At 49.5% G+C, this 18323-nt stretch overlaps 1 protein-coding gene across 1 annotated transcript in view; it reads left to right on the forward strand.

Annotated features, from left to right (window-relative positions):
* LOC131215101 (optomotor-blind protein) overlaps positions 1-2262 on the forward strand; it is a 104463-nt gene extending 102201 nt beyond the window's left edge. Inside the window, exons 9-10 of the mRNA XM_058209480.1 lie at positions 450-502; positions 2246-2262. Of these exons, the coding sequence (XP_058065463.1) occupies positions 450-502; positions 2246-2262 (70 nt within the window). The remainder of the gene's footprint in view (positions 1-449; positions 503-2245) is intronic.
* Positions 2263-18323: the final 16061 nt, after the last annotated feature.

The raw sequence follows: 18323 nt of genomic DNA on the forward strand, positions 1-18323 counted from the left end.
CGGAGTATTAAAGTGTAATACAAACTTCCTACTCTTTGGTGGTTTAATTAATACTTTCTCGTTCACAGTGTACGGACTGCCAAATGAACAGCGTACCGCTTGGTGCCACTTACCCAGGGGGTCACGTTGTCAACTGGCAGCCAAACGGAGCTTCGGCCCACGTGGCGGTGTGCGCACGTGAAGCGTTTTGATTTTCCATCGCAGATTTATGGTTGTTTATTCATTATAACTGTGGCAACAGTTCGATTCGATGCCGCCGGTACGCGCTGACGGAACCAGCCAAAAGGAGCAGCGAAGAAAGAACGGCAGAACCAAACCGATTTAATGTAATTTAAGAATCCAAACCCCTTCGTTTAGCAACAGCCGCTTCGCAGGGAGACGTTCTCGAATCGGCGTTCCGACTTGCGTTGGTGTGACGGTCGGATTGCAAAAAGCCACGGGAAGTACAGCGAACTGGCAAGCGAACAACTGTCGTCCTATGATTATTGTCAACACGAACACGGCTTGTGCCGGTCCGACACTGTTTGGAGTGTAGAGGCGAAAGAAAGCCGAGAGGTCGGTGGTGTAATAGAATCGGCCTTCCCTAGAGATTGCCGGCTCCTGCCGAAGAACACCACTCAACATTTATTATCGGTTTGTTTAATGAGACCACTGGCGGTACCTTCGAAGCCCGGCATAAATGATACGCCGCCAAAGGTAAGCCCCAGAACTGAACTCTTGGTTAGATAACAATTTAACCCACCACCACATCGGATCCAGGGGCTCATCGGATCGGATCGAAATGAAATGGAGCAATGTTCGCCTACACACGCGCCAGGCCAGGTCTCCAGGATGGTGACATTAGCTAAAGACGGAACAGTGCGGTCCACGACGGCTAATTGGCTAATGCAAGCCGCGTTCTGGCACGATCGATCGATCCATCTTGCGATTACGACTGCTGAATAGAGCACCTCCGGCGGCTGGCGGCTTTTACGCCAATAATGGACTCGGCCGGTCCGTGGGGCGCACCATGATCGAACGCATAAATTATGTTACTGTTTGCGGCTTTCTTTTACAATTGAATTGCACCTGAAGCTCCAACCAGCGGCAGAATCACGGACACGGTTCGGGGATGAATATTGAATAAATCTATTATTGAAACCCACCACGAGACAGGAGTTCACTTCTCCAAAGTGCCCTTTCTGTGCATTATTTATGGGCAACAGTAATCAAACTATGATGAAAGATCTCTTACAAAGCCCGACGCAAAAGTGTAGTAGCAAAAGTATTACGCATTTTTGATTATTTTGGGAGGTTTGGGTTGAAAAATACGGATTAAATCGGAACACGATCGGCTCCTTCTGGTTGTTGGACAGATACAAAATTAAGTTCCCGTCGTTAGAAATCCTAGTTTTTGGCATGTGACATGCCCAATTACTTAACGGTGACTATGTTGAAAAGTAAATACACGATTTTGAAGGTTAAAATTATCTCCAATCATAAAATGATAATAACGACAATTTCCGAATTAATTCTGCCACCTGCGGCCAATGACGACGGCTTTTCGATGTCCTCGATGAACGATTCGACGCGTTGCTGTTTTTCCTTTCAAATATACGATGATCAATAAAGATGGATAATTTATCAAAGTGTTATTGGTTTCACTTTTTCCAGTTTTTTTTACCCAAAATTCGTTTACATTCAAACGGGTCAACCGTTTTTTGACCGGGCTATCAATTGTTAACACACCATCAAAGCTGTGGGTAAATGTTTAATTTTGAAGATGAACCGAAGCGACCGGGAAATTACCTATTTATGTAAGCCCTTTGAAAGTGAATTGCACAACATTTTCCCGCTGCCGTACATTCCGGCCCTGCCCTGCTCGCCACGCCGAGCCGACCGCTGCAAATGAGCAATCGCACACAGTTCGCGTTTTAATCGATTACCAATTATGTTTGAGGTTAATGAACAGATTCTTGGCGCGTTCGGCAACCGAATGCACCGGCGGCACGGTGCGGCACAGGAATGTCCACTGCCGGTGACACGCGCTTTTGCCACGCCAAGCGAAACTCATTAACACCCTCAGTCGGTGGGCCGCCGGGAGCCGGAAATGTGCTAAAACCGATGCACCGTTTGTGCCCCGCGGGTCGATCTGTGCCGGGTCCTTTCGGATCGATATTCGATCGATCGGTTGCGAGGGGGGGGAGGAGGGATCATCCAATGCGCGGGGTGTCTCATCGCCATAAACGTCAAACGCGGGCCACAGGACCGCAGCAGGTGTGAGCGAGTAAATTGAGCGAGTTTATAATACCTTTTCCTTTTTCTCTTGGCTTCTGAAATTCTATTATGTGCCATCCGGCCGGTTATGCTGCGGCGCAGCATAAGGTGGCACAAATGCAAATCATTTCAATTTGCTCGCCTGTGGTGCGAAACCACCAGCACCGGTCCGGTTGCGACAGAATTATGGGCCGATTTATGAGAACATTGGCACACGTAAAATATTCCACCCAATATTCCAATTTAATCAAAGCTTCGGTTCGGCCCCGGGGTGCCGGTCCGTGTTAATATTCCGCCAGTGATTTGTCACTTTGGGACAAGCCAATAAGTCGCACCGGGGCGCGCCGCCGAAAGGTGCGTGATCTATTTAATATGTTCATCGGCGCTTGGTTTCCGTGCGGCACCATAAGAACCCGTGGCCGGCGACGCCTTAAGATCGTGTTTTAGATCGTTTGATATCTGGAACGGGGAATGGCGAGCCGACAAAAAAGTAAAGGCTTAAGCAAGTAAGGGGCCTGGGAACCGCGAGTTTGTCGGCACCTTTTCTCTAAGGTGCCGCCAGTTTTCACCACACACTGTTTAGCATATTTTCGGTAGCTCGCGAGTAGCATCCACTCCAAATGGATCATGATTAGCGCTGCCAGCCGGTCACACCAGCCGGTCCAATGTCACGTACCTCTTAAAGCCATCAATGACCTCATACGGCCGGTTTCGGTGGGCGGCATGTTAGAAAATTTGCATTCAAAATTGACCGTTTATCATTGTCGCGGTCCGCGGGATGCGGCAGAATATGAAGCCCTCGCATAAATGCTCCCAACACACGAACGTTCCGATCGATGCAGGATGGGCCCAACCTCGCTGCGTGTCACCGGTGACTGATTTTTCGCTCATCGCTCGCTGCGCTCGATTGCATTCCCGGCCCCGAAGAGTGCACTGATGGAATCCCCTGACACGCAGCCCAACGATTTCCGCCACCGCGACTTTCCTATCATCGCCAGCGCCCGTTGCGTTTAATGGCCCGACTTTTGGTCCGCTCGTTTTTTTGGTGTGCCTCTTCTCGTCGTTCGGATGAAACAAAAAATCCGATACCCGGGCCCCTTTTTTCCGACGCGACGGCAGCGAAAGCAAATCAGCATAATTTATTGGAGTTCGAATTAACGTCGACAATAGAAGGAAGTGGAACATAAATTGTGCGTCTGTCGCCGCCGCCACCGCCGCCGTCACCGTCGCCGTCGGTTGGATGACATTTTTTTCGCCCAACTTTTATTACCCTCGCGCAGACACTCCTAAATGGTGTTACAATTTCAGTTCTAGTTGCCTGCCCCTTCGGTTTTCGCCGAGTGGCCGCTCCCGTTTTCCGCGGTTTGTGCGCATAAATTTGTGCGGGGTCCGTTCCCCAGCGCTGCAGTGCGGGGGGAATAGCGGAAGTCCGTACAACATCATCGCGGATCGCGGAGCGCAACTAATTGATATGCCGATAAATGTACCGCAGCCAAGCCGAACGGAACCTGGCGGTGTCGTGTGAAATGCAAAAATCGAACATACGGGGCCAAGCGTAACCCGGATGTTGCTGTTCGGATGGTGCAAAAATGTACCAAAAAGTGGCCTGTTTCTCTTCAAACGGGGCTCGAATAAAACAACTGGCTAAAGGAGTTTTCGCAGATCGCGATCGCGATCGCGGAGAAATTTCGAAAATGTAACAGGAACACAGGTTTGTAGTTGTTAGAAAGCGTAACGCAAATTTTGAGTAGCTTGTGCTAAGAAAAGTATTCAAAAATTTGTTTTAAACATGATCCCATTGGATGATTTTTTACCGTCAAGCGAAAGGGGAAACTTTCCCGAAATTGAAATTTTTCTACTGAAATATTTATATCCAAACTATGCAATTCCATGAAAGCTTTCTCGACAGCTTTCGCCAGAAAAAGCGTCCCACTTTGCCTATTTGTAATAGGGGAACGAGTTATGTTCTCCTTTTAATATTCTAAATCTAGAATCTAAAAGTGAAGTTGGGTTAGTTTGCTGATACTGTAAAGATTTCAAAACAAACATGTTTGCCTTATGTTCCATGAACATTTGACTATGAGAAAGCTCTTTTCAAAGTGGGTGCCGTGTTTGCTCACTGTTGGCCAAAAACAAGATCGTATTGATGAATCTGAGTAGTGTTTGGCCATCAACAGTGAATATTGTATTGCATCATTGAAGCGCCTGTAGGCCACAATTGCAACAAAAAAATGTTTCATGAAGACTACAAATCTCAAATCACAAATCAATCAACACAATGGTCGAGCTACATTAATTATGCTTCAAACTGCTCATCGGTAAGAAATTTCACTCGAATGAAAAGGTTATGGTTGAGGTCCATTTTCGTTCCATCGTAAAGATAAATCACCGAATCTACAAAAGAGACACAGAAATGTTGGAGTGGCGCTGAAAAGCCTCTTCTTAAGCTTTTAGGGATCTTTTCATCCCATGCGCTGTATTCTAATTTCGTCTGCGACAAGTTGTAGGTGTTTTCAAAAAGTGATAAGACTGGTGAAAGTATTCATCATTCACATTCAAAAAGTCGAATAGATCGCTCGGCTTGTCGGTGTGTTCGCTGCTTTGTGACAATTAAGTCTTGGATGAACACCATTAGGCCTCGCGCGCGCGTGTGTCCCCCCCGTTTGGTTGCGCAACGCGCCCGAGAGCCGAGGAAATTAACTTGCCGACGACAATTGTGCGCCATTAAAAGCGCCCATAATCTAATCGCTGGCCGGCAATCTTTCGGCCGACCCTGCTCCTCGCCATTTCCCTCACCGTTTGCGCACATTTCCTCGGACCCGGACCGATAGCATCTCTGCGTCCGATGACGCTTCTTTTGCAGTCGCACATTTCATCTATAATGCAATCTCCTGGCCGCTCCTGGTCGGTGGAAAATAAAACTTTCGGCCCAGTTAGTGAGCCCCGGTCGTGGTGCCGGGGGGGTGGTAAACATTACCCCACGCGCGGGAAATAAAAGAGAGCGACTCTCGTAGCGACAATTTAGCGAATTAATTACTCATATCACCGAGGGCGATCAAATCGGAACGGGAACCACGGCCGAGTGAGCGTTCGCATAAATGTTGCATTTTATCACCCAGGCCGCAGGGGCGCAGGGTGTGGGACCTCTCAAACCGAGGCCGTTCGGAGGGCCGTTTTATGCTGCGCCGAAATCAGGACCAACGCAAGACGCAGCAGCAGTGGCCACATTTGTTTACGAGCAGACGTAATTGGTTACTGCCTGCTAACTGCGGCCCAAAACGATTCGTTTCGCGTGGTTCCCGTCTAATCCCGTCTCGGTTCAGTCCTTGGGCCATCAAATCGTACGAAATGAAATCTATGTCATGCCAGTTTTTGACACATTTTTTGACTCTCACATTCCCGATTGTGAGGGGTTTTTTTCTTGTCCACCGCCAGATAAACAATTTAATAATTTTCCACACACATTCGACCGACCGACAGCGACATGCACCGATCCACCCATCAACATGTCAGACTCGCGCGCGCTGACAACCGTATCAGAACCGCTCCGATGCAGAGGGAGCCCGACGCGAGACGGATCCGCCACGGATACCCGAAACACGAAACGCGCCAAACTCAATCGCGCAAACTTCGCCAATCCCCAATCCGGGATCGGGCTGGCCGGGGAAGGGTGTCAGCGTAAAATGTAACGGAAATGTGAGCGAAGCTTTCCCTGGGTCCGGACACCCGCGAAGCGTCCGGAAGCGCGGGTGCGGAAACGGAGAAAAACGCATGTCGCATTTACATGACGAACAAACCCCACGCAATGTGCGGCCATCGGGGGAAAAAATGCTCTCTCTCTCCCTCACTCTCTCTCTCTCTCGCTCTGTCTGTGTATAATATTGTTCGGAATACTTTTAATTGGTTCTGTCATAAACTTTGACATCAGCTCGCCGTGGCCCGCCGCGTCTCTGCTGGTGGCACGTTCGGTTGATTGCCTTTTTTTTGTTTTCTTTTCTTTTTTGGTTGGCTGACGCGAGGCTTTCCGCGACTACAATCTGCCGCCAGGACCTCCGGCACGGCGCCAGCGCCGGTGTCACTTTTATCCTTCGACGCCCACGGGAGATGTCCTGTAAAAGCGAACACACTTCAGCTCTGACGGCAACGCCCTGACAGTTGCAGTCGCCCAGAGCGTATCGCCCAAGGACCACCATTTATGGATCGCGTTTTTGATGCGGTTCGGTTCCGATTGTCCTTTAAAAAAGCGAGAGCGAACTTTTCTATTGTTACCCCCGACAGGCGTTATGCTGTTTGTGGACTGCCGTCATCTGACGTCATCGCAAGTGGGGTATCCTTCACCGGACCGCCGGACAAATCATTGGCAAACGATAATAAAAAGGAAAGATAATCTCGAATATCCTGTTCTTGTTGCCCGAATGAGCCGTTCCATTTAGCATTCAAACGCCGAACGGCAGGTTAGCTTCATTCACAACTTCACCGTATCGACCGTTAATGCAACGACACGGTGTTAAGTTACGTCGGCCACCGAATCAAACCCGCGCTGGCGTTTGTGCATTACTCCAAGCCGTCTCCAACCGTGTGTTTAGCATGCAAACTTTATGCAAAGTGTCCCTCTCGTCAAATAAATTCATCTCACCATTTGCTACCGAATTATGTCCCTCCCGGGTCGCGGGTCTTCCCCCCTCGGGGGCACTCTGAATGAATGAAGTCCAGCATCGGCGCGACTCATTTGCATTCCCGCGCCTTATCCTCGGCGGACGATCTAGCGCCGTAAACGTGGCGCATCGTAAACATTCCGGCCATAAATCCGCCCATCAATCCGATCATCGGCTGATCGGCTCGGATCGGGTTGGTCTGATCGAGGTTTAGAAAATGGAAAAAAACGGGCCACTCCGTTTTGCTGCCCAGAACGGATCCGGATACGCTCGGGCGTACGCAGCTCACGCACTTCGAGCCCGATGGCCGACATTTAATCTCAGCATCGGCCGATCGCCCGCGATAATTGCTTCACCGCCCGACCCCGAAAGCTGATCCATCGAAGCTCCTTTTTTCCGAGGGGGCCACTCGGTGGCTGCGGAATTTCTTCCCGTTTTATGGCGTCGATCGGGTGATACCATTTACCGTTCCTAGAAACTCCGCATCGCCGTCGAACCAGAAGCGACTTTTATGTGCCCATTTTGATGGGGTTTTAAGCTTTAGTACCGATTCGGTGACTGGTTTCGCGTTTCGCTTCGGACCGAATGTTTCGTTTCAATAAATGGTCGGTTGGGGCGCGCGTTGTCAAATCAATAATTTTAAATTGGTGAGAAAAAAAAGGCCAGAGCGCTGTTGTTGGCGTGGCGTGACTCGTTCACAATTGAATTATGAAGCCAAACTGCATCAAGCTGAGTGGGGCGGCCCAGCACAACGTCAGGACCGTCGTCAGGTCGCTTGGGAGGAAAAGGACCCTAAACAGAAAATTAAAACAGGCTTTTATGGCACGGGCGCCTCGCTCGAGCGCTTTCCTCCCCCCGGGAAAGCCCGGGCATGCAAATTGAGCACTTAAGTCGCCCGCTTTATTGATGTTCGGTGCACATAAATACGTCACATTTTACATGCTCCCTGAGGCATAGCCTCCCGTTTTGGGGTCGCCGTCTTGGGAAGTAAATGAATCATTTGTTAAACAAACTCCCGCCCCAGGAAGGAGAGGCTCGCCCGTGGGGTTCGGGTCGCGCGGGTCGTCAAAATCAGGGTGCGTTTAATGGCTGTTCTCTGGCGGGTAGCACATAATTCTTTATGCTGCTGCTGCTGCTGCTGCCCCACCGAACGGTAATTCATATGTAACCGACACGGAAAGTGAAAAGCGCCCGCACACATACACGAGCGAGCAGACGGATGGACAGACCACGGCACGTCACAGGCAATCTCCATTTCCTATTAATTGCACGAAGCTCCCGTCCCGGAAACCTTCTTGGGCGTGCATCGAAGAAAGAGCGCATAATTTATCCAATGTTTTATGGCGCGTGACTGTCACTTGCGTTCCGGCGGCCCCCGCGGGCAACCGGCAATCTGTCGAAGAGGTCCCACCACCGTCCGTCCGCCGGCCAGGCCAGGAAGGAGGAAGCACCACGCACCAACACTCGCACGCACGCACTCACGCATAAATGGAATGGTAGTATCAGTTCCCAGCTTTTTTGTCCGCCCGATCCCAACCGACCCCGACGGCGAGCGTGTTTTTAATCGAATTTTCTACCACCCAACCCACCCCGGGACATATGTTGGCTGGCGATTCATAAAAGAACCATAAATGTGGCGCGCACTGACCCGGCCGCCGGGGCGAATTGGGCTGCATTTTTAATGGGCGTCGATCGTCAAAGTGCACCACTCTACGCAGGCAGCCCGGGATGGGTGTTTTTTATGCTTTTCAGTTCCACGATGATGATTATACGCCCGGTGTGCAATCAGGCGTCAACGAGGAAGTGCGCTTGAGAAGGGAAAAACAAATAATGGTGTGGTTGGGACCCCCGGCCTGACGCCGGTAGGGCAACGCCCGGTCCCACCCGGTTTTTTTATGGACGCCCCAATGATGATGAGCCGAGTGCGACATAGCGACACCCGATCGGTGGGCCGCCACGGGAATTCAAAAATTATTAAAATGAATAAAGGAAGCTACGGTCCCGCGAAGCGCCGAAGAAGATAACCCTGAAGGGTGTCAATCCAATCGACAGCCTAGAACAATTTGCGAGTTGTGTGCGATTGTGACGCAAAACGCAGCTAATGTCCGCCGGTGCTCTCGTCTGTAGCGGGGCATCCTTGGAACTGCATCGTAAAAAAACCGGTCAACACGGCCACCAATAAATTCAAATTAATAGGAATTAATTTTCAATAATTTTATGTGCGACCATCCCGCAATAAAACCGTAATTATTGTTTGTTTGTTTGGCAGGTAGGCCGGCCGGCGCCCGTTTTACTGACCTTCCGGGCCGTGTCTCGGGGTCCTTTTGGGTCCTCTCTCACATTCTGAAGCCGTTCACGTACGCGCGGCGCACGAATTAACATACCCGGGCCTTCACGGGGCCTTCACCGGAGGTCACCTGGCGCACCCTGGCGCAAAAGGTTAAAGCCAACGAAACTCGATCAAGTGACGCGTGATCGTGCCCTTTTTCGGGGTCGTTAATGCTTCTCTCTTCCGTACTTCTTTTCGGCTGGGCCGGGTCGGTCCGGGCGCCCTTTGCGCCGCTGCAACCGTTGGGAGTCATATTTTTGACGTGGCCCTCTCTCTCTCTCTCTCTCTCTCTCTGGAGTGTGGAATAAATTTGCTGGCCCACCCGTTTTCGGGACGTGACAATGTGACAATTGGTTTATTATTTCCGTTTCCGCCGTCGCGACTCGACGGCGATCGATCGGTTCCCAAACCCACCCTGGGGACAGACGTAATATTAAAATAACGAAACAGTCTGTAAACGCTGGCTCCCCTTTACCGGGGAGGGGGGTTAATTATTTCGGTAAGTTCCGTGGTACATCCTTGTCTGCCTGGGGACCGCATCTGGGGGCGATAATAAAATAATTGGCGTTGACCGGAACCCGGGATCACTCGAAAGTGTCGAAAACCGTGGCAATAATTTACATTGAATCGAGTTTCGCGCGCGCGCGCGCGGCGCTCTCTTTCTCGGTCCGATTCAATGGAAATGTTGTCGCCTTGGCCGCCGTCACAGTGACAGATTTCAGATTTTTCACTCCTCGATCGGTGGCGACCGATAAACGGCGTCGATCGCCATCGCGAGCAAAGGATAACGTCAGTCCGTCCGATGACATGCTCGATGTTCCTTGGGGACGGACCCCGTCGATGATCAATCGGCGAAACGGGCAATAAATCTCATTTTGTCACTCAAGGAACAGGGGAATATTGTCCCTCGTCGGGCAATCGACCCCGAAATCGGCATCGGCAATCGGACAGATTCTCGCGTAAACGACGCCCGAAGTCGGCACCTTCCTTCGGGCTGACAGGTTTCGAGGTGACAAAGATGTATAATTGGGGCCTGCGAAGATGCCTGCGAAACGGACAAGGGCGCGATCGTCCAAAGAATGTCCTTTCTTTGCTTTGGTCCGCTTCGCGACGCGGCGCGTTGCGATTTAATAAGCCAACACTTTGGCTTCGTCAAGGAAACGACGAGGCAATGCACAGTTCTCCGCGTCCGTTTGGAAAGAACTTTCAAATACGAAGTTGGTAATATTGAGCAACCAAAAGTGAATTTGTTATGTTACGAAAAGTAAAAATATACCTTCATAATGTTAGTTATAGCAAAAGAATCATCTTCACCAGCGAACAAGGTATTGAGATCTATAGACTTTCATTTCAGTGTTATAAAATTAATTTTTCAACGCAAACTGACACTATCGTTTGAACAATCGCCCGAAGGAGGAACCTTTCCAGGGGTCCCGCAAGATCAAAGATCACAGACGGAACGCGATCCGATCGCTGAAAGCCTCGTTTGCAACACTTTTCCAGCAATGCCTTGACGGTCACTGTGCTGCCACCGATTGTGACCAGAGCGACGGTCAGCGGCAAACCATTTTCTGCCCCTACACCGGGGCTTGTCCTGTCAAATCGGCCGACCGGACACCGGTGCACAATTGAATAAAATTGGGATGTAACAGATTCTTGAGTTAATCTGTTCGGATGGTGGACAGGCGAGAAAATAACAGCCTCCGGGTGGGAAGCCGTGAGCCTTGCGTTGCCGGCCACCGAATGGGATTTCGCTCGGGGTCCGGAATGCAAGGGCGTGTTAAAATCATTCAAACATCTTTGCATTTTCTAACACCAGCGCCGCTGCCGCCGCCCGGAAAGCTACCGGTGTTGGGCAATTGAAAGCGCATCTCGGCGGCGATCGGTGGCAGAGGCGATAAATAAATTAAGCGAGCTATGCGCTCTGCTCCGGTCACACACCGCCAGCCTCCACCGCCACCACCGCCGCAGGAGCCCAGGAAAGGACGTGCCGCTCTAATCGGCCGTGGTGTGAAACGGACCGGATTCGCGACAGGCGCATCGCGAATTCGCGCCCGAAACAATTTGCAACTCTGCCGAGGTCCCGAGGCGGGACTCGGGCTCTGATCAGTGCCGGCAGAGACCCGACCCGGAGAGGCCATTCAATCGACCGGCGTCGTCGCATCCCGTAGCATAATTTGCATTCCGCCGCAAATAATCCAATCGCACCTTTTGCGCGCGAGAGCGTGGTCGGTTTGGAGGTCGCCCGTTTTTTTTTTGGGGGCCTTTTTTCGATCATTTCCGTTCCTGAAACACGGATCTTCACACTCACGGGGCCCATTGCGAACAGGCGCGGCTGTAGCCGTGAGGTTGAGAGCCACTGCCAATGATTTATCGCCAGTGAGCCAGATGTTTGGTGGGTTTAAACGGAGTTTACGGTTTAGTTTAAACGGGTGATTAACTTTGCTTATGGAAAAAGTCAATCTTTCAATTAATATCGTCCAAGTCGAAACATCAAACTGGGACTACTTTTGACTGAGCTTTATCGGGGCTCGTCCGTAACGCACTAAATGTTGCCGAGAAAGTTGCATTCGAATGTGATTTTGTTCATTCCTTATCGAATATGGGAACCATTGTACACATAGCTTTCTGAAACCCAATACTTCATTCAAAATATTGGCCAATGAGATGCCAAGGGCTTCTACTAAATATCTTTCAGTCACTCGACGGTTTTCCAATACGATATCCTGTATTTTTTTATGATTTCAGGTGTTGCTACTATGTTTAGACGTCGTTGAAGTGGATCGTCTTAAAGGCTTGTACGATCACTTTTAAATTCAATAATCAATTTCTTAACTGTACTAATTGAAGGCGAAGCGTCCTTATTTTCTTTCAACATTCATTCAAAAATTCCTTTTGCTTTTAAATCTTCCAAAAATAAAAATTCAATCACTACACGATAATTGATTTTTTTTTTCATTGTAAAAATGAAACTACTGTGACACGTCTGTGACTTGTAAACAAAGGGTGAATTGACAGATTTAAATGAAACCTCACATACGTTCATGTGAAGAATGTACCAACAAAATAAACAATAAACCTCACAATTTTTTTAACAACACAGTATATCGTAAATCCAGTAGTCGGTTAATCCGGAAAAATGCATTTTAGCACAAACATTTAAGTTAGGGTTTAATACGGCACTGTCTGTCTGTTTGACTATTAATAAATAAATTAAGCTTGAAGCTTGAGCTTTGAAGCTTGAAAATAGAATCGAACTGTTGGACATATTCACAGTTCCCCAGAAAGTGCCATTAAACAGTTGATTGAAGGTTTTAAAGTAGACCCTGGGAGCACCAGCATCATCAGATGGTACCAAATTAAACATTAAAATGTAATACATCTTTGGACCGTTAAAAGGCCTCTGACGAATTATGTGCGATGTCCGTTAACCTTGGTCCTTTGCCACCGGAAAAAAAATTGTTTCGAGACGGAAATTCAGTCCTGTTCCCGTAAACCCATCATTCAGGGAGCGTAAGCTCAAAGTAAGTATTGATAGTTGGGCTCCGTGATCTCCGTAACTCGACACCCAATTCCGTTTAAACACTCACTTCCGGGCGCATCGATCCATTTCCGTTTAATCCCCCTTTGTAAGCGCAATTTACAGCACAAAAAAGCACAACCAAATCAAAGCATTGTTGCCGTACAGCAAATAGTATGAAAAATTGATTGCCATCCTCGTGGCTCGCCCGTGTGCCGTGTCCTTACTGTGGCACCATCGCACCGGCACCGTTCCTGCGAAAATTCTGTCACGTTATTTAAGCCACCGTCAAAACTAAAACACCCAAAAAAAAACACACTTTGGGGGGGGCGGGCGAAAAACTAAACGCCCCAAAACTCGGAAAAAGGGGTTAACCCCCCCGTTGGCCATTTATTGCGCCCGGCCCGGACCCTGGGGCGACAGAGCGGCGGGAGGGTTCGACGGTTTTTAGTTGCCCATTTTTATGGCTTTGTCATTTCGGTGACATATCGCCAAATTGTGTAGATTCATATCGTCGCCATAAAAACGCGACGCGCAAAAGCCGGGCGCATTTAGTTTTGTCGACAGTTTGTAACCTCGTTTTGTTCTGTTCTGCTTCTTTTAAATTTGATTGTTCACGTGGCCGTGGCCATTGCGAAAACGGTTTTCCCGACCGGCACCGGCCCCCCACAGGCTTCCACCGCCACCCCGGCGGATGACCCACCGAACGCGCGCGCGCCAAGAAAACCGATAAAGTTTTCAGCATGCAATCGGGGCACAAAAATTGTCACAAAACTTTGGCGCGGTGGCGTGGTGTCTCCCGGCACGCTGCCCGCCCTCGGCCACCAGGAGGACACACTACTTGGCAGGAGGGCAAACAAATTGGAGTTTAAAAAATTGTTTATACACCCTGCCTAGGACCTGGGTTTAGGTTGGTTGGGTGCCTTTGATTTGAATTACAGTTTTAATGACTGCCACCGGAGGTCCTTGGCGAACTTCTCGGAACTTCGCCCGCGGAACTTGGAGGTACGCCCGAGGGATGAAATATATGGTCACGAGTCGGCACGACTATCTCGTAAATGGTGCTTTCGCGAGCGCTCGCTAGTAATTTCCATATTTTATAGCCTCACCCCTTTCTAATCTGCCCACCACGGTTCCGCCGCGGTTCTAACCGGAGAGATGGGACGACCCCGGCCCAGCGTTAACTATGACATGCACCTGCTGCCACCGGGAACTGTTTTGGCTTTGGAATGGGTCCATAATTCAATATTATCTTCGGCTTCCCGGTTTTTATGCCGCGCGGATCACGGGCTGGCGGTAAATTGTAAGTTTTATGTCTTGATTTTTTGAAGTTTTGTTTTTTGCCCCCACTGAAACGTCGTCGTCGTCGTCGTCGTCGTGTCCTGTGCGGTGGTTTAGCGTCATCCGATCCGTGTTTGTGTGCCGCATCATGCCCATGTTCAATGTTCGATCGGGCGCTTCGATAAAGTATGTTATTGATAGGTGCTATTGAGAATTAAGAGCACCCACCTCGGGAAAAGGGCACTCTAGCCACGGAACCTTGTTTACTGGTTAACGGATACGCCACGCTGATTCGTGACTCTCTAAGACCATCCTTCAAACCATGCCAATGGTTGGGCCAATCGATTTTCGAACATTATTTAATGGGAATAAAATCAATTTAATTAATAATTCTAGGAATTGTGGAGATTTCGCAGGGTGAGATATTCAAATTCCACGAACCAGACGGAGGTGCTGTTAGGGACACCCAATCGAATGTTGGCTTGGCAAATTCATCATCGCCAACAAGAAACTCTACGCGCCCCAAAAAGAACACCTTTCCTAAAGGCGTAAGGTAACGTATTTAACCGTCCGTTAAATGCTTCTTTCTATCCATCCTACGATGGACACGGCCAAATTTATTCATAGAAAATCGGCTCCAATTTCAGTGTTTGTAGTGATAAATGCCTATAAGGTAACCTCATTTGTTGCTGTAGGTTGCTTCTTGGAGAAGTAGTTCAGAAATGGACATCAATATTGGTCTTGAAAGCTTGCAATCCTCGTGAAGCAAAGTCTCACAAAATTGATAGGATAAGTTAATGATGAAAAGAACTTCATCTAAATGCGCGATAAAGCTTCCAATGTTTTGTACAGGAATCAAACGTATCAAATTCAACAATATGCCAAATTGCTCCTTCGCTACCAATCCTGTATCTCTGCCGGTTACTGTCACCAAGAGCGTTCTGAACATTGCATTAAGGTACACAGAGAGTGGCTTTCCAACAGACCCAGCTTCGTATGCGGTGAGAGTAACTCTGCAGCAAATTAAATCGATGCCAAGGACTCACCAAACTCTATTTGCCACAGTTTACACAAGGGCGTAAAAAAATCTGGTGGACACACTCGACATAGCTCGGCGTTCCAGTTCCCATAAATTTAACCTTCTTGTGATTTATCGCACAATTTTGTGGCACAATGAAACCGGTAGCACCAGCAGCATGAACCTCCAGCACAACCTCCTGTCGGCGTCGTAATAGTTCCGGCCAGGGCAGATTATTTCGCAACACACCAGTTATGGGACCATAAAAAGTGGTGCCACCCAGTGCGTACCATAACTCATCTCCCAAACACGGTGCCCCCAGATTGGTGCCAACTTTTTTAACTAAACTGCAACATTTGCCACACCGTCCGTGGCGGTTTTAGTGAGCAATTGGAGTATGTTTCGTTCGACTCCCGACTTTTTTTTTCGAGTGTTTAATGGCCCTACGCTACCGACCCGGAAGAATATGCTGTTGGCCCCCGGGTGCCCGGTTTATTGTTTTACACTTACACCCTTACGCCCCGGTGTCCGGAACGTCCGGGTCCGGACAACGGATTTTACACGGCGACAAACTTGCTTCGCAGTTTAATTTGGCCACGAAACACGCGGCCGCACGGTGTTGGCCGGAAAAAATCATCGATTGTTACCGGAAGCCGAAACCCCCGGCGGTGGTGGTGGCGTCGGAATGGTCACAGTTAGATAATTTTCCACCACCCAGCACGGGACGGGGCCTGCCACGCATCAGTGAGTGAAACCCGGTGACCCCCCGGTGGGATCGGAATATTATGGCCATCGCCACCGGCGGTGCACTCGGCCACATATCGGGCGGTTTGCGTGATGCAAAAATAACTCGCCCATCGTGCGGCCATGTGTAGGGTGAAAAGTCCTCCGCGAGTCACGCAGCCCGATCCTGACCGCAGGGAACCATCGGCGGCGTTGTCGTTGTCGAGCCACTCAAGCGTGGTTTATTCGTCTTGAGGACGACGGCGAGCGGCGTAATAAATATAATTATGTTGTCACCCTTTATGAGCTGTGAAAGAGTTTTGTCCTCCGTGCGGGCCCGCCAGCCGTTAGAGAGGCCACGCCGGAAAGATAGAGTATTCCAAAGACGCCGTCAAGGAAGAAAACAAAAAAAAAAGGTTAACAAAACACTCTCCGACAAACCCGTCTCCGACTCCTCGTCTGGTGATCGGGCCCGGGTCACCCCCGGAACTGCAACCTGCGACCGTTTTCGTCGGTCCGTTATTTTGCACCACATAATTACTGTCAAAACGGGATCCCGTCTTTTGCGGGTCCCTTCGACGGGTGACCGAGTCCGTTTTACGATGCAACTTCACCGGGTTGCATCAGAGAGCGACCGACTTTTAATCGTTGACGTTGCCGTTGAGCCGCGTAATAAGGCAGGACGCTGAAAGGCAGGACCCGAACGAAGGTGCTCCCGGCCGATTGATTTGTGCCAGCCGAATGGCTGAAGAATTACACATTTACGATGGACTCTTTATAGTTTGGTGGTTCTTTTTTCAAGTGCTCAACAATACAAATTGAGTGCTGGTTAGCTTGATGATGTCATAGTAAAGTCCCCGTGTCCCCGGCGCGGCACTGTCCAACAGTCCAATAATAATGGTAGGACTCGCTGTGATGACAACCACAACCGCGGAATGGCATAACGGCGATCGGCAACTAAAATCCATCATAAATCACAGGACAAAACTCGCATCACTTCCCGTGCGTAACGAGCTCAACACTCCCGCTAGTGCGTCCTGCGCCACGGACTCCCAGGCTCCCCTCCTGGCTCCCGGGAGATTAGATTACATCCCCGCACATCCGCTTCCGAGAGACATTAATCGAAGCCGAGCACCACCCGCTCGAGTGCGGTTTACGCCGGGACTTCCACTGCGCTTATCGGCACATAAATTGCACGCAGCATGAGAACGCTGCGGCTGGCCGGCGGTAGCTTCTTGAGGGCGCCACCACAGGACTACCAGGAAGAAAAAAAAACAATACCCACAGCATCGGGCGCATTCTCTCCCGCGGTGTGTCGGTTGCACATCGCCGGAGCAGAGATCATAAATTAATGTGACCAGTCATAAATTTGCAATTAGTTGCGAATCGTTAGGAGGAGCACCACGGAGCAATCGAGCAATTGCAGATACCGAAATCGCCGAAACCGACGGGCACAGGTCACTGGGAGCCAGATTTACAGTTACGGAGCCCGCCCCGAGGAGAGAGCCCGAATTAGTATGAGCACCACGCGGCTAAAGGGCCATAATGTTACACCTTTGGGCACGTAGGCCTTGCGATGAGGGCTTTAGGGGGGCGATTGTTTGGACGATCCAGCGTCACTTTGTCGACACCAATCACCGGGACACTCCGGGAGCGGACGCCTTAAATCATAGCCCACCACCGGTCGGTACGCGTAGCCGCATATGAATTATGCGCCCGGCCTTCCAGTGTTTTTTTTTGGGGGCCACGAACCATCTTAATCCATCGCCGTGGTGCTCTTGCACTTGCACTTTGGGGTTGGAGAACATCATCTCCTCACGATCGGCGGCCGGTGGGGTCAGCCACGAGCGAGAGAAACCCGAACCCTGGACATCAGTATGCCGGCGAGGTGTGAAGAATTTATGCTGATCATTATCATGCGCGCACGTCCCGGTTACGGTGGTCATACACCTTGCCCAGGTGAGAGGCACGGATGTTTAACGGTGGGAATCGATGTTGTACACACTCTCTGTACGCCCAAGAAAGCCCATAAGGTTCCCCGCTGAACTGACGTAAGAGTACTGATTTTGGGATTATTTTGTTTGCCCGTTAAACGATGCCCAAAGGCGCGCTTGCGTTCAGTACGACGAAATACGGTGTCAGCGACACGATCAAGCTACTAGTGCCTAAACTGTGCTTAAAGTACGCAGAAATAGAAATACGAAAATTGTGTCAAACAGACACCGTAGCTGTTAAGATTTAAAGGTCAAGAGCTTATTTTGAAAACGGTTTTTTAATTCAATTCAGCACGTGTCGAGTGACAGCGATCGGTATGGAAATTACAAGATGCAAGTAAACATATGTTAGTTGAACGAGCGTAGAATATTAACCTCTTCTCGTTTTCGATTGAGCTCCTCAACAAATTCTGAACTGTACTTTCACTATCACTATGCTTTCGAACCTTTACAGCATCAGAACTTAAAACATGACTTTGATATTCTACTTTTACAATGTTTGTAATTTTTTTTAAATAAATAATTAAGCATTTGGTACGAGCTCACA

This window comes from Anopheles bellator, chromosome 1 (assembly GCF_943735745.2).
Source record: "Anopheles bellator chromosome 1, idAnoBellAS_SP24_06.2, whole genome shotgun sequence".
Classification (NCBI taxonomy): domain Eukaryota; kingdom Metazoa; phylum Arthropoda; class Insecta; order Diptera; family Culicidae; genus Anopheles; species Anopheles bellator.